At 36.4% G+C, this 18,181-nt stretch overlaps 1 protein-coding gene across 11 annotated transcripts in view; it reads right to left on the reverse strand.

The window, feature by feature from the left end:
- Positions 1-1,990: 1,990 nt before the first annotated feature.
- Positions 1,991-18,181, reverse strand: part of fam110b (family with sequence similarity 110 member B) — a 61,615-nt gene continuing 45,424 nt past the window's right edge. For 7 of the 11 annotated variants that reach the window (XM_088642394.1, XM_088642393.1, XM_088642396.1 and 4 more), the window contains one exon: positions 1,991-4,996. In XM_088642394.1, the coding sequence (XP_088498520.1) occupies positions 3,577-4,692 (1,116 nt within the window). In that variant the 5' untranslated portion in view covers positions 4,693-4,996 and the 3' untranslated portion in view covers positions 1,991-3,576. Of the gene's footprint in view, positions 4,997-11,834; positions 11,904-18,181 lie in introns of all 11 variants that reach the window. The other 4 variants (XM_088642399.1, XM_088642401.1, XM_088642402.1 and 1 more) reach the window with 1 other exon arrangement.

Consider the following 18,181-nt stretch of genomic DNA (forward strand, 5'->3'; position numbering starts at 1 on the left):
AGCCACCATTTTTTGTACAAAAATTCAATACAGATAGAAAATAAATATCAAAATGCCACCATTCCTTTGCTCCTCTTCCACCAGAAGATGGCTCCACAGCCAAAATCTTTTTCTTTCGACTTGCATGCAAATAACCTCTACTTACTGTATGTCTTTTCAGCTTGCACGGTGATATAGTTCCCCACTCAACATTATTCAATTATATTGAAACCATCAAATTACAGAAAGCTTCAGGCAACAGTTTAGCCACTGATACTTGTTTAGGAAAAGCCTTTCTCCCATGATTCCCCACTCTTTTACCCAGGCGTGGAATGCTGTTTACCTCACTGCACAATGATCTTTTCAGAAACCTTCAGATTAATAGCGAAGACCATCTCAGCTTCCAGCTTCTGAGGCTTCTAATGACACCCTTTCCACCAGAAACCCCTAGAGAAAATCTTCCTTCCTTTACATGATCTAGTTTTTTTCCCCACGTGTGTTTCCTTTTGGATGGGGAGGGCAGGGGGGTGGGGGGTATTCCAATTGCAGTTGCCGACGAAGTCAGAAGAAAGATGGTACCGTTGTTTTGCAGTCTTGTGTTTATCATTATTAATCACATCCTGAAATAACAAATGTTTTTTTTTAAAGAAAAGATCACTTGGTGACCCGAGATTATTTTCCCCTTGACAGTACATCAAAGCCAATATCTGTTTGGCAAGCAACAAAATATTTTAGTACAAATTAGATCTGTTGTTGGGGGAATCAATAGCAAAAGCCATTCTGAAATGCAGAAGACAAGCCACACAGTGAAGAATCATAGAATAGACCCTTCTTCAGCCTGCAGAAGATCTGGTGTATTCTCTGCCTTCTGACCTGTGGAAGCCATCAGACAGCGAGAATATTAACAACAGGCAGTGGCATCAGGCTGTAAGCTAACACTATAGTTAAAAAAACAACTACATTCCAAAATGATTTTTTTTTCACATGAATACACACATGGCCTCTGCAGTAGAGACGGTCCCCATTATACACTGGGATTACGGATTTAAAAAAGTAGTGACTTAAAGAGAAACGATGTACTGTAGAGCGTAGTTTTCCCCTATAAGAAGACAAGAAAACACCAGTCCGCCAAACCTTATTTCTCCCAAAAGAAGAGGTGGAGATATTTATCATACCTCTCTCAACTCCAATTTAAAGTTTTTATACAAACTTTCTCCTGGATGAGGGCTAAGCTAATTGGAGTGTTTTAGTTGTGTACTTGGGTTTCTTTTCAGCATGGAATAAACCTTTACATGGTTTTAGGTTTGTGATCTTCATCTTGCAACGCTAGCAATCGCTCAATTTTTTACATTATCTCACTCCTTTGCCACGTTATTTTTACTTCTAAATGCTTTGAAAGTAGCTTTACATTTATTTCAACAGAAGCTTTTAACTACTGCATGTACAGACACCGGTAGCAAATTGAGAGCACAGTCACATCCATGTCTAATTTAACAGCCAGCTTGATACTGCTAACATTTTTTAGTTTAATGTACAGTACTAACTGCACCAGTACTATGGTTAAAGTACGTTAAACTTGAACAGGCAGGGCAGAGCATCACAAAATAACATAAGAGAACACAAACTGCACACAAACTAGAACACAAACTAGAAACTGCACTGAGAATTCTGGTACACAAGTTGAAAATTCATTGGGAACGCTCAAGCCCTTAATGTCATAATTGCAGGGAACTTTATGTCAAGTTCCTCTATTCATCAACAATGTAAATGCAAAATGATGCATATTATAGCAGGATTACACATAACAGGGACCACTTCTACTATACTTTAGGAACAACTTTAATGTCTGTGTTTTATTAGATTTTTTGTATACCTAGGTTCTATCTACAGCATTCGACTGGACATACAGTATACGCTGTTGTAAATGGACACTTGCATATTTCACACCAGGTCTCAAAAAGATTGAATAGGAAAAAAAAAAGAAGAGATTACATATGTAAACCACACATCATTAAAGAGTTCAGAGGTGATTTATTCAAATTCAAGTGTGCAATTTCTAACTGTAACAAAGCAAAGTAGAAATAGATAGTACACACTACATTTCTAACAACAACAGCACTTCTTTTTCTAATTCTTGGTGGGTGGAACTAATGCCATGATTAGGAGCTGATCTTCAAAATCATTTTGAAGCAACCGCTATATTAAACCTCAGCAGCCTGCAGAGAATTACATGTAGAACATAAGTTACATAGAACTTGAAACATAACCTATATGTGACCTCTGCAAACTCCAGAATTTCCCATAGCAACCCTCTCACAGCAAAGTTTAATGTTCTTTGACATTTATGCTCACCATATACAATACATGTACTTTTGGGTCTGCAATGCATTTCCCATTTAAGCCACCTTCTAGGTATTCACATTATTTTCCGCATATAAATGTAACATATCCCAAGCTTATACTTTGACCCAACAACATTTCACAGACAAAACCGAGTAGTAATTTTGCTCACTGAAGTTTTACTAAAATTGTGGAGCGGTAACATCTCTTTTCAGATCAATTTAGGGGTATGAAAAGATAGAAACAAATGAATGTTTTTGTATTATTTTACAGTGTTGCAAAATTAACTGAGGACAAAAAAATGTTAAGCTAATTTTCTGCGAACAGTCAACACAAACGTCTTTGAAATGAGACATATGCTTTTTATAGGCTTTATGAACACTCTTGCAATGCAAGAACCATGAGAAGAAAAAATGAACCCAGAGCTATTTATTAGCATAACAGACTCCTCTTTACAGATTTGGTAATGACTTAGAAGGTATGTACATATCCTTACAGAATTTACACAATAAAAATAAACGTTTCTATTTGACAATGAAGTGTAGACTGCCATACTGTAATGCACATGACATATAAATACTACAACTTATGAGGTCATACTCACAAAACTTTCATTCCATTGTACCACACTATTAGCTGTCAATATAAACAGTATATATGTTGATATAGATGAAAACGAACCACAGAATGCAGATGATGTACTGTTTGCACCACATTACCAGTGCAAAACTGGACAGCTCAATGGAAAAGCTACATGTCATTGAGAATACACCTACTGTGGACTGTAACATGCTTCCTCAGCCCATGAATCTATATACAAACAGTATGACTGCATCCACACACATTACAAAGCTTTCCTAATGATTGTAATTCTTTGCATCTTTGAAGTCATACTGATATGGCTGCAAGATTAAATGTCAATGTCAAATGTTTCATGAAATGGCATAGCATGAAAAAAACGCACCTAAAAGAAATGACGCCTATATGTTCGATTGATATAAGCAAAATACTGTACTCTTAAGACATGGGGCCTTGAATGGCACCCATCTTCAATATACTGATTTACTTAAGTTTGTTTCTTTAGCTGGAGGCCAAGTTACATTGCATGTCGACAAGCATGCAGAATCTCAAGACATTGCACATTTAACGCAAAGCAATTGAGAGGCTGTGAAAGTCAGACTTAACCACCAATATAAGATTCACAGACTATATTTTTCAAAATCAAAAAGCAAAGAAAAAAAACCTCTGGGTCCTTTCTCAAACGTGAGACACTTTCTGCGATTCGCGGGCTTGCTTGATGCTATAGAGCCATTTGATGACTCTGGCATTTCTTTCAACTGCAGAGATGCCGTAAGGTACTCGTTCATTGGCGTCCTCATCATCTGTTAGGTCGTCATTGCTATGTCTTGATTGCTCACAGTCTGAACTGATCATGCTTGCGCTGCGAAAGTTGAGAGAAATTATATCCGAGTTTGCCCGGGTGAAGTTCTCCACACCGAAATTTTCAAGTTCTTCAGGATCCAGTCCACAGTAATTAAAAAAACGTTCAACATCTGCACTAGCGCGAGCATATCTGTCACTTAGATCAGACTTCGATCTGTGGAGAGAGGGTCTCCTGCTTACACCACTGTCTGGCTCTCCAGCATCATTTTCTGGCGATTTAAGCGTACTGGAGGCGGTGATGTTGGGCTTAGGCGGCAAGGGTGGTGCAGAACTACTGCTGGGTGTCGCTTTGAATGGCTTGCCATTACATATTCTTCTAATATCCGAAGAACTATGGGAAACATGCAGTGATGAATCACTAGACTGCTCTTCAAACAGGCGTTTACTGATATTTAGGTTACTTCCCTGGGGGCTTGAGTGACCTTGAGTGGGGAACACTTTCAGCGACTCCGCAAACGACCGTCGGTTAAGCTCTGTCGATTCCGACCTATGAGGAGCCCAGCTTCTGGCACTATGTTTATGCGCCGTCCCGGAGGAAGATCCCTCTGAACTGTTGATGATATTTTTCAGGATTTCCAGGTTCAGATTCTCTCTTTTCACACTGCTGTCCGACTTGGAGTTATTGTTGGAAGCTTTCAGGGCTGGGCTACTTCCTGCCCTTTTTGTGACAGGGCATACAGGGGGCTTGGCTAACACTGCTGGCTTCACAGGCTCCTGCTTCGCATTTATCACTTCTTGACTTTTCACATATTTTGCCTTGTCCGCTTCCAGCCTCTCAACCGCGCTCAGTCTTTTAGGGTTGGGTTCTGCCTGCCTGCGGAAATAATCCGGCCCTTTGTTGAGAATGCGGAGAGGTACAGCAGAAGTAAATGTAGTTGCTTGGCCGACAGGCTTGACCATGCTATCTGTCTGTAGTGTTTCTGTAGGCATGTTTAATGGTCTTTCCCCAGCAGCCGTTTTGGATTCCGTTGTAGGCTCTCCTCAGAGTACTGCTTAGAAACATGTACATCAAGCCCGATGAATGGACGATGAATCCTTTCTCCACTGACTGTTAGCAGCAAGGCCTCATCTCACAGCTCATTAAATACCAATGCGTTCTCTTTCAAGGCAGGCTTTGTACAAAAAAAGGGGCACCAGACACAAGTCCGTATTAATCTGCTCGGGTGATTTCTTAAAGCCGAGTGAAAGATGTAGGATTCCTGTCTCTTCCTTTGTGTTCAACACAGGCAGCTATCTGAAACACAGAAAAACCAACCATGTGTTAGCAGCGAAGTGACATCACATGTATAGCAACAAGAAGGAATATAGACAAATGAATGCAGTTGGCTGGTGGTGTTATGACTGATGTGTGAAACACACCTAGAAGCTGCTATATAAAGGTTAACATCGAGAGTGGTTTTCTTCTGGGATGAAATCTGAAAATCAGCCGAATCCATGACTACTTCTCTGTTATGAAAACATTTTCTGTTCACTGAAGGACAGTACTTTTGACATGTAGTAATTCATAGTTAGTTTATATCTTTACAATATTTTTTTTAGTTGTTAACTATGCTGGATGTAAATGTATCTGCTGAATAAAAGTTAAACAAATGCCCATTAAGCCAAGCTTCATACAAAGCTTTCAGTAAAATAAACTCTGATAATCTTAATTCCTTATCATCTTTTATGGCGGAGCTATTAAAATGTTTTATGGAGCTATAATTCAGAGAGAACAGATTACACTTGGCCTTCACTTGACTTTCATTTAATTGCTATTGCCTTCACAGTAACTGCCCTTAATACAGCCGAACCTGCTAACACAAAGTTTAAATATAGTAATAAAGTAATACTTCTTTAATTCTGTAAAACTTACAGAATTACAAATACATAAAACAAGACGATGGAATTTAAATTGACTGGAATGTGCATTTTCATGCATCTTACAGTAATTTTATTGTACATTGGAAGTGAAAAAACTGCTTTGGCCTAGCTTTAACAAACTGAGCAACTGCAAGTGGTCATTTTACATTTGAGAAACTGTAAAAGAAAAATATTAATTAGGGGACTTTTAAACAATCAAACAAGACAAGGAAATCAAGTTATTGGCACTAAAGATTGCATACAGCACAAGGATTTTTAAGTTCATTCTACTTACAACACAGTTGGTGTAAAGTCCTTGACAAATTGTACAACGACAAAGCATTATCCACACTACCTCCAAATGTAAGTCTTCTTGAGTGTCAAATTACCTAAGGCAAGCTCCACTGTCTCAAGATAGTGCAAAGTACTAGAATCACAGTTACTTGAGGGGACTTCAACTGTTCATGGCGATACTCAGTTTAAGCTCAGTGAACTGCTGTCTCAAAGAATACCTAAAACAAACACTGTATGCTGCACTGGGCACTGGCTGCTGCAAGGGACCACAGATAAATGATGTCCACGTTTACTTGAGTAAAGAACAAAAAGAGATCAAATAAAAGATAAAACTCTCAGTTTTAGCACTAGAAATGCGCTGTAATGCGAGGTAACTGTTACTATAATCTCTGGGTTTTTCAGATGTATGCCACTCTTTAAAACACAGTACAGAGTGAAATAAAGAAGCATTACTCCAGCATCAAAAAAAGATTAGACATGATTCTTCTAAGCATGCTTTGTCATATTTTTTCAAGCTATGGATCAGTTTGCAATTTAAAGTTGGGCCATATCTGCAAAGTTTTTTTCAAACTGATAGTTCATCTATTTTGTTACTGATAATTACCAAATGCCACCTTTTTCAACAGGCTACAAATTAGTTTTCACTTTGGAACCCTGCATGATCAGAATAAATGGTTATGGATCATTTCATGTGAAATCAACCTGATTTAGATATGACCACATAAACTTTCCTGATTTTCGGCACACAAGTTTACGTTTTTCTGCCAGTCAAAAGCTCACATTAATATCCCAAAAAGGTTGTGACATATAGTCATTTCTGAACATGCACAGTCATTCTTGAAGAAATTTTAACTTCTGACCTACAGTACAGATGCTATACATATAATTATGTCATTTTAAAGCATTTCATCTTCCATATTTGAAATAAACAAGACCACCTTGTTTTGTTTTTACTATTCCATACGATGTTCTGTAAGCTTTAATGCATGGGAACAGAATATTACAGAGTGCGACATCTAGTAGTTTAAAATCCTAAAACCACTCATAATGTGGGGGTTAGAGGTTATCACTCGAAGTAAACATTCATCACAAGCAGGAAATTCAAAACAGCTTCATTCTACATACCTGGCCACCACAAATTAATATAAAAAGTGTTATGAAAAGACACACCTAATAGAAATTTAGCCATATTTACAGAGCTGAAATAAATCTGAAACTTTTGAAGACACAGTGGTGAAACTTCTAGAGTATTAAATAAACTTTATTTTATATAGATTAATTAAAGCAGTCTTCTCAAACTACTTTTCAATACATATAAAGGTCATTGCACAAACTCATATTAAAAATAATCACAAAACAAGTTTTTCTGAAAAAGTAAATTTTTAGACTAAACTTAAGGGCATCCAATGTGGTCGTGTGCCTGATTTCTTCTGGGATGGTACAGTATTCCAAAGATTTGTGACATAGCAACAGAAAGCCCTGTTGCCCACAGTGTATGTGAAACACCGGAGACCAAAAGCAAAACAGGATCAGCTGAGCACAGGTCATGTGGAGATGAGCAACCAGATAATGTTACTGGCTAAGTACAGGGGGGTAATGCTATGCAGAGCCTTCAATTCAAGCAGAAGGATTTTAAAACGGACTCGAAACCCAAGATAGGAGTGATGTAATCACTTGCATGTGGCCTAGTCAGGATTTTAGATGAATTCCGAACACCCTGCAAATAAGTAATTCTAATTTCAGAAACCATGGCGAATAGGAATTTACAACAAGGTTTTCAAAGAACAAATCAGTTCTACGCCTATAGAAGGACAGCAGCCAAGCAATATTTCTCAGAAGGAAAAAAAACAGACCCTTTTTCTTTTTTCTTACCACACAGATCAAAAGGCAATCAAGGATCAAACATCACCCTCAAATTCTTTATTTTGGATTGAAACCCAAAACAGCATTGGTTGTACATAACAGATATGAGGAACCCAATAACACATTCTCAGTCATCACAATTAAAATGAAAAAAAAAAAAGTGTCATGCAACAATTCAGCAGAAATGTAAAAGAAGTGTACTGAAAAACGTACTCAGAGTCAGATTTAGCTGGACAACAATTTAAGTATCATCTGCATAGAAATGATCATTCAGACCAATACACTATTTGATCAAGAGGAAACCTATAAAGTGTGTCCAATATTGAACAACGAATCTAACAAACCCAACCTTAGTAAGACCATTTAAGGACAGTACCAGAAATGTCACTCAATCTTTCTAATAGATTAAGTGGAATAACATGGTTTAGTATTAAACACAGTGCTGAGATCTAAGAGAATTAAGTTTCAGATGATGCACCCAAATCATCTGAAATGAACTAATTACAGTACCTTCACCGTTCAGTGAAGTTTCTAGTCTTTTGCAATTCTAAAGACAGATTGTAAGGGTTTCAAAAGTTTAGCAAGAAATATCTATTTAGCTGCATTGCAACAGCACATTCTAACATCTTTGCAAAAAAGGTTAGCAAAAGGCTTCTCAATGATATATAAAGGTTAGGACCTACTGTAAGTATTAATACTGTTCCTTTGTTTTTTTTAAATGCATACTAAGAAACTACTAGAGGTTTGAAAGTACTGTAAGATTTGTTGAACAAATTAACTTCAACAAACTAATTTGCAACTGCAACAGGGCAGCACAGCACTGAACACATTACAGGAAGTGATGTCAACCTCTTGAAAAACAGGCAGTGTAGGTCTCAGAGATCCAGGTCTTTTGGCAGAGTTGTTCGCTGTGCAGTTCTGTGTATGCTCTGAGCCCTTGTGCGACCTTAACTGAATCCCAGCAAGGGCAGAGCAGAGCTGCATCAATTATATTGCTGCCAAGACTCGGATTACACAGTCATAAGAACATAAGAAAGGTTACAAATGAGAGGAGGCCATTCAGCCCATCTAGCTTGGCATCCTCGGTAATGAGTAGCTAACAGATCCAAAGATCTTACCCAGCTGTTTTTTGAAAGACATTTGAAAGAAATCGGCTTCAACAATATGCCTACAGTGCTAAAAACGTTCTGTTCCTTCAGCACGTCAGTGCAAGAAATTTCCTTAAATCCTAGAATGCTCCTGGACGGACAGATCCCAGAGCAGCAACATCTTCTCTATAATACGGTGACCAAAACTGTACACAAGTATTTTGTTGGTTAAGGGGAAGTGCAACACTGTTTTTACATTTTGAGGGTTATAATGAGTCGTCAATGATGAGTGTATTTCAAACCACAATGAAACTACCAAGTACACACTGTAATGTTTACAACCTCCAATTTACATCACAAAAGAAAGGAAATTTCAAGGTACTGTATGTAGCACCATATTGCCATTATTGTCTGCAATTCAGAACAAGGTAACAAAACTTGCAATAAGGCATAAGTGCCCTTATTATATTTTAAATGTGTTAGACCAGTGTAGATATACATGTGATTTTTCTACTATAATTTAAAAAAATCATGAAACCGACATAAGGGAACATGTTTTTTAAATATTGCAAAAAAGAGCAACATTTCAACCAATTACAATGCACTCACGTTCATTTTCAGGTTTTTCAAAACTACTCTATCATTTACAATGGTGGTTATTTTATGGTAAATCACATCTAATAAAAAAAATTATCGCAGGACTTATATTTTGGGAGGACCTGCTGTGCCATAGCCCATACTGTCACCTGCACAGCTGATTTGAATGAGTGCAATTGAACTAAATTCAACATATCGACTGCAACAGTTTTGCAGACAAGACTATAGTGCTTCTTAACTCAGCATGCAGATCATGTTAAAAAATGTCTGGGGGTGAAATGTCTGCTGCACACCTGTACTTATTCGATCGTATATTACTCTAAACCTCATTAAGAAACTTGTGAATGGGACCAACATTAGTGCCTGTATTTATTTGAAACCCCTGGAAAGGACAGAGTTTGATCTAACTGTTTGAACAGTTTTGCTTTCTGCTGATCTGATTCTTTGTTTTCTGAGCGACCACAATGTACTGAACAGCCAAATGCTTTGATCAAAATATACACGCAAGTACAAAAAGACAAAAAGGGATTATTATTGTTCGGAGACAATTTTATAAAATGTTGCAATATCAATAACAATACCCAAACTGAGAAACTGGGGATGCATTTATTCCTTTTTATTGAGGTTTTACAGAGAAGGAAAATACATTTAGAATGGAGAATGTAACAGGTAGGAGCAACACTGAAATGTCAAAAACCTAAGACATTGTAGAATTCTCCCTTGTCAGAAGACCACAGGAAGTGTTGCTGTATCTGCTCCTAGCTCTTGATATACAGAGCTGCACCCATCACTTGCTTACTGCAAGCATGTGTGACATTGGAGATGCAGCTGGATGTTCTACACTGCCTCAACACAAATATCTAGATGTCAAACTGGATGATCAAGAGCCTACGAAATCAACAACTACCTTTCTCCCTAGGGAATTTCCAATACGGAAGAGACATTTAAAAAGATCAGTAAGATACAGTCAAATGGAGCTAAAGAAAACTGGAACAAAAACACGAGAGACAAACGGCTCAACTGTCATCATTTGAACTACAGACTGTGACACAAATATGACAACCCCGTTAAAAGAGAAATTCAAATATTTGGAATTGATTGAACTTTTAACATTTTCTTTCCAAAAAAACTGGCCAATTCAGGAAACACAAAGGGATTTGACTAATCTAATTTCATGTCTTGAAACCCCAACTTGCTTGTTTAGAAAAAGGGGATTCTGATCTATCCTTAAACCTCTGTCTAGAGGATTCTCATCTGACACAAAGCAGTGCAAAGCTTACAGAAATGATGAAATGCAAAGATGCAATCTGACAGATAAGGAGTTCAAAGCAGTTTAGATCTACATGTGATTTATGACATCCATTTCATTGGCCATGAGCAGTGATTTTTGGATGAAAACCAACGCTTTAGAAGACATGATTTAAATGCACCACAACATTTTGCAAATCAGTAAAAAATGTTTTATGCCAGGATGTTGTCCTTGATGATTATTCTGAGACCTTCTCAGGTTCTTGTTCTTCAGGATGTTGCATAAGGTTTTATTGGAACAACGATCAAGTAAATTTGCACAAGTCTGTCTGATACTGTATCAATGGTATTCTTTAAAAATGTCAGGCGTTGCTGTGAACTCAGACTCAACACCATAGCAGTGAACCTTTCTTAGGGAATGCTCCTTAGTCATCATGTGACATCACGCACCATTCACCCAGTAAGAAATGTTCTATTCCACAGGTGGTGCAGCATGACATTCTAAAAATTGGAAAAATAAAAATACAGGATTTTGGATTTGAGGCAATGAAAAACTATGAAAAACTTCAGAAAAAAAGAGAGTAAGACACACCCAGGCACTTAAATGTAACGTACAGGTATTGGACGATAAAATGAAAAAACAACATTGAGTCACTTAAAAGTAAGAAATTGTTGCTTTATTATCCATTCCATTCATATTCAATTTATAGCAGTCTAAACAATCAGAGTGAAGGAGCCTAGGAAGAATGATGAAATGATGTTGTACTGATAGAACATGGACAGTTGCAAAACAAAGCTGCCCTGGACACCCCCACAAAAGTGAACTATATGACAATATAGTTGTTTTATATGTAATATATAAATATTACATATATATGTAATATATAAATATTACACCCCTTAATTTGCTTTAAGGACTACTTTGGTGTGTACATTTATTTTCTTCTGTTCTTACGTGAAAATCAATCGGAATCTTTTTAACCAAGAAGGCACAGATATTTATTTTTTTCCTTCAATTTCAGTGATAAATCAGGTTCTAGAGATGCAAACGAATAATGATCTTTTAAATGGCTAGTGCCATCAAACATTATTTAGGCCAAAGCACTAAAACACAGCACTGAGAATAAATGAAATTATGCTCACCCACACAGCTTGAGCAACTGGGCTCCCCAGCTGTAAGGCATTGTCTTCAACATCCCCTCTTCCCCCAAACTGCTTTCAATTCAGCAAAGACAAGGGGAAAAACAGTAGATAGTAGGCACCCATCAGATTTTCAGTACCGTTTGCTTGATCAGTTTGCTTTTGTGTTTTGCTTTGTTTTGCAGACTGAGAATAAATGCCCTTGCAGCCTGTTAACAACACCCCCTTGCTTCTACAGCTAGATGCCCCTTCCTTCCCAGCGTTTTGCAGCCTTGTAATTGGGCCTTTAACATTTTTTTACAAGGTAGGGTGACTGGTGAGGGCAGACAGCTGGGGGTCCAGGAAGAAAAAAAAAAGAGGAAGCTACATGTATGAGCAGCATCTGGATGTCATTAAGTTCTTTTTCCTAAAGAAAAAAAAGACAGATCCCACAGACTAAGGTCACAGGAATTTAAACACTCTCCATGAGAAAACGAGCATATGTAAGCATTCTAATTGGCAACATTAATGTATGCTTTCAAGTGTGCAAATTTCATTAAGATACATACAGTACAACATGGTGGCATTTAACTCAAATTGTGCAGGCGTTTTATTCGGAACTCCATTACCACTGTTGTTAAATCCCTCATTCTTTTGTTTCATGCTTCCTTTACTGGATTGTCAAGAGGCTTTTCAAAGAGTATTTTTTCTTGAGTGGATAGTGAAACAATCTGTTTTATTTACACTTACACTCACAAACCTTGGGCTCTTTCAAAATTGGGTTTTCTTTCTCCAATTTTTAACACTTTTTGTATTTGCTACGCACTACTTACAATGCACGTAAATGCAGGACAAATGCAGGACAGTTTAGCAACACAAAGGGAATGTTGTGCTTGCTTTGTCTTCAGGGCTGACATGGCTCCAACATATCTTCCCTTTTATACGAGGAAGAACACCACCCGTTTCATTACTTTCTATCAAAATGAAGCACTAACAAAACAGTTTAATTATTCAGAATGTGTATTTCTAACACTAAAAACATAAACTTTTAAGAAAAAAATCCCAATAACTTTAAGAAATAATAATCTTTGTTTTTCAAAATCAGCAATATTTCAAACATGTTTACAGACCAGCAGTGTGGGAAGAGTTACTGAACTGGTCTAAAACTTGTTTGAATTCACCACCTCCATCTTTTCTCACTTAACTGGAAATGGTTTCAATCTTAAGATGCTGTGAGACTTTGTCAGATCTGTCTTAAGGGAGATCAGCAGGAACTTAAAACTAAGCAGAAGACATCTTGAATTTTTCTATGTAGAAATGAATGCATATTTGATGCATTTTCTAGCATCAAAAAGCATTACTGAAGAAAATGTTAATGCTAATATCAAATCTTTTTAATGCATACTTACATTGTACATTAACACACACAGTCTTTAAATGTTAAACAGTGAAGAAATGAAGATAACCTTTTTAAAAAAAGACAAATATTCTACACAAAAGTCTTAAATGTTTGGCTACAATCATTTTTAAGATTTTATTAAACGACTTAAGAAACCTGAAGTGATTAACAGTGATGATGTTTTGCTGTTTTTTACTGTTTTAAGGAGCTTCTGAACAACATTCTTTGGCGAGTTATTTCTGTTTTTCGACATCATAAAACATTTGTTCTCTCATTTCAGAACCTACAGTATATCATATATAAGAATGCATTATCTTTCAAAAATTCAAATGCTGACAAACTCCACAGTTATAACAGATAATATTTAAACATCACCCTCAGGCTTTTAGGACTCAAACCCTATTCATAAAAAGCTATGATGTGCTATTGTTTATTAATACAATGCAAATGGTAAGCTAAGTTTTAATAACCGTGGATACTTTATCATCATTATCCATTTCTATAATTTGTGTTTTTCAGTGACTATTTTTTCTATGGTCATAAATAGCAATGAAATAGCAGTCTATTTGGGACAGATATTAAATCTTAGGTTGTCTGTGTATAATTAGTGACTGCTAATTATAGTGTCAGATTCCATTAGGAAACATCACACCTTACTCATAGTGTACCTTCGTAAACCTGTAATCAATCACATTTTGCATTATCTGAAGTAAGCATTACTACAGATGCATTATTAAACAATTTCTTTCATGTTTGTATTTTAATGAAGTTATCATGAGTCCTCATGGTTTGCAAATACTTTGCAATGTGAAGCTGCCTATTTCAATGTCGAATTGAGTTTTTGTATCAGTATATAGATGAATCCATGGAACCAAACGAACTGAAAGTTAATATTCCCTTTTACTGAATATACGCAATTTAGAAGTAACCTGCTCCCATAAGGTATATTAACTCACATTGGTGTGCAGTAAACAAAGCAGAGATATGATTTCCCCTAATTTGACTTATGGGCTGCACAGTTAAAATCAGGAAATGGTTTCAGCAGAGACTAAGAAAGCTAAATGAATTCCAGCCTCCTCTGTTCATTATCCTCCTCCCCAGTGGAATAACAGCTATGTCTATAATCCAGGGCAGTAACACTGGCCCAGTTCCAGCGTACCTATTTGCTTCGGCAAATATATGCCCATGAATGTCTTCTAAAACTGCAACTTTTCCCATAACATCACAGAAAGGTCAGGCTTTGCAATGTCTAACAGACAAAAAATCCTAAACAATAATCTAGTATAAAACTTTTATCACTTATTTACTGTGCAGTTTGCATGCCCTCAAACTAGTCCAATGTACTGTGCTTCATTATTCAATTTTGAGGCCTTGTAGAAAATACAACACAACGCTTACTGTGGACAGAACAACAGATGTTTGTAAGGTCAGCAAGCCCTGATTTTGTCTTCTAAAATCTTATACACCAAAGCTGTAAACTTGTGAACAAAAGCATGTAATAAAGGTGGATAATTGTATTCATGTTTATACAAAATAAACAATAGCACATTAAATGATCAACAAGATACTGCACATGAAACAAAGCAATCATGTATTTTTATATGACAAATATGACCTTGGAAACATTTAACAGTTCTTTTTCCCATTACACACTTACCTGTTACTGTACATGTAAAAAGGTGAACTGGAAATATCATTTTAAACAGGCACAATACAACATATTACTGTTTTTGTTTCTTCTTTTTAAAATCCTTATCCTTTCCAGGGTCTGCTGCACATACCACACTACATGAGAAGCCAAGGTAAGATCCAGAACACAGCACAGAACCCCTCTGGGTTAAAAACACAGATGGGGTCTTGTCCCTTGGGACTCACTACTACAGTCAGTTCTCATATTTACCACAGCGTGATAAACAGAGTGGATACCACATAGGAAACCTCCTAAGCATTAGAAATGTGGGTACATCTTTTAGATTTCACTGTAAAAAGGCCACCGTAATCTGTGACAGTTGCTCATCTCCAAGATGAAGAGCAGACACCAAAATCAGCTTCTCTTGAGCTTTGGAAAAGGAGTATGTACAGTAGGAGCCGACTCCTCTGTAGGCTTTTACTGTATGAGGAAGATGAAGACAAACACTAAACCTTGTTATATTTCAGGAATATAGAAAGGTGTGTGTACCTGTCTGTTTGTGAAATGTTTTCTGCAGCAAAACTTTAAAACTGTTAGATACATCTGCACCAGGGGTGCCTTGTAAATTAATTCACAAAAGGTTAGAATCTATTTTACATATGGATATGCATTCAAATATATTTTACGATACGTATTTTTTTCTCTTTATGCAAGCAATGTATGATTCAACTGTGATCATACTCCAACTTTAATGTCAAGAACAAAATAAACAGAGCACCTTCACTTTTTATGGAGCATGGAACAAGCTACCCAATCACCGAGATGAAACTGATACTGGCTGTCTTTCGGAAATAGCTGGATGAGACACTTAGATTAATAAACTAATAACGAATAACTGTATGGCCTGCTCCCATTTGTGACCTTCCTTATCTTATAATAGTCATAAATGAGAGGAGTTCATTCAGCCTGTCCAGAACATAACATAACTGCACCATAACTGGGTCGTTATAACACCCCATGTTCACATGAAATACCTTTTATCATTTTACTGTATATTAACAAAAGTATTACTTTAGTGAAAGAACATACTGATACTCTTCATACAAAAAGTAATAAAACATGGACATTTGCAAATAGCAGCATCAATGATCTAGACTGGCATTTCTTTTTAAAAACATTTGTCTGTTGTGTTGTCTTAAGTCTTAAGGTATACAACAATAGAGTTTACCTACATTTGTGACACTTTTAGAAAGATGATCAAAATGATTTTGGATGCTTCTACATTAGTTAGTTTTTCTAAGTCTATATGATTCATTTTAACACAGTAACATTCCTTGTAATTCTATATTTTTTAGGTTACTTATAACCAAAGCATACTGTAATCTAGCCCTGTCAGAATCATGTTGTTACTTAATCTCCCAAGGATTTTTGCTTTTATTACTATGTGGAATGTTTTAAGCCTCTCCTTCCCAGAATTTGCTCAGCAAATCTGTCATTGTCCCAAAATACCTCCTTTCTAGATGGAGCCCGAGCAATGCCCTGCTGGATTATGGAAAGACAGCTTTTCATTTTCCCTCTCTCCTGGTCCATTGGAACATAAGAGTTGAAATACTGAGCCATTTGTCATTATTATGATACTACCCGTTTTTTTTTTCTAGTGAAAAATACACCTAGAAGTGATGAAAAACGCCACATAAACCCTTCTTTCTTTTTGACTTTGCAACGTTGTAATGTTGTTCCTCTACTTTTAAAAAAAGGGTAGTAAACATAATAATGTAAACTTTCCATGACTACATCCTAAGGCTGTAAAGAGGAGGAAGACAGACGAAATCAATGGCTTTGTTTTCTTAGCAAAAGCTGAAAGACCTTCTAGAACTGCTGTATAAAGTTGTTTTAAGTACTCAGCAGACCTGGAGAACAGAGTGATCCATCTGGCCTGTCAGGTGATGACACCTTGATCTTATACATGACTTTTCTTAACAGCACAAAAAAATACAAGCTTTCCTGAAAGTGCATAACTGGCAACACCTTTACCACAAAACATCTTACAGTGTCTACAGGTACAGGTATTTCCTGTGCTACTCAATGCAGAAGTCAGCAAGTCACATAAACAAATTACAGTATGTCAATATGATCTGCAAGAAACTGGTATGAATATATGCATTTAAAAGGAAAGAGCGCTCAGGTATGTTCACCTCTGAATTTGTGGTATATCATATCATGACCAGGAGTATTCAGAGATGTTTAATGTTAGTGTAGACTGATCCTAAGTAATTCTCTGTTTCGTGTATAAGCCAAATGACAATAAGACTACATTTCTTATTTTTCATGAAACACAATTTGATTCACAGATGGAGCTTCAGGGTAATATATGTTCTAAATCACAAGATCTAAACCTTTAAAACCACATTGCTAAATATGCAAGTTTCAGTCAAGAAAAACATCTGTCTGAACTATTCCTTTTTAGATCTCAACATTTTAATTGGATGTTGAATATGAAACTGCAAAATACTCGTATAGTAATACAATACTCAAATACCACATAGTGTCATAGTTTACTGAAAATTACTCTTTGAAAAGTTCACTAAGTTTCAGAGGGAACCAGTTCATATCTTAAGTATTTGAAATAAAATGATGCTTCTACATATATATATATATTTAATATTCTATGTGTACTACATGTACTCATGAATCCTGGATAAAAATAGGTCACAATCATTCAGCTGCATAAATAGGTGGGGCTATTGACAAATCTAGGATTCAAAACAGGATTTTAATTTCAGATGAATCTTATGCAACAGAGAACAGCTGTTTTAACTAAAAGGGCCATGTGCTATTTTTAGCAGCCTTTAGTCTGCAGAAATAAATGGATTTTACAGTGCTAAAGAAAAAAAACAATTGCATCCTAACTGATTTTTTTTTAAATTCCAGAAACACAAAATGAATAACCTTTTTGTGTAATTAGTTCTGAAAAACAAAAACACAGTGTTTTACCTGTACTTAAATCAAAGAGTAGATAAGTTTTAAATTAAACATTCCCTTCTGCTGCAGAGTAAAATGAAAGCAGATTGCATCATGCATGATAAGCTTATAGGAAAAGACTAACAAAGTGTTGTTTTTCTAAGGCTATAATTGTACTATATCATTCTCGGTTTCTCATGAGAAGCACTGCAGACACAGTGACCCACTTTATTGGAAGCGAGTGCATCTGGGAGGGTTCCTCACAATGGTATTTCACAGTTATCAATATTGTCAGAACAAATGAAAGGTAGATTTAGAATATAGCAGAATAATATGTCTTAAAGCAGTGTGCATATTCTGCCAATGCTCCAAAGTGTTTAT

The sequence above is a fragment of the Lepisosteus platostomus genome, chromosome 8 (genome assembly GCF_059453375.1).
Source record: "Lepisosteus platostomus isolate fLepPlt1 chromosome 8, fLepPlt1.hap1, whole genome shotgun sequence".
NCBI lineage: Eukaryota > Metazoa > Chordata > Actinopteri > Semionotiformes > Lepisosteidae > Lepisosteus > Lepisosteus platostomus.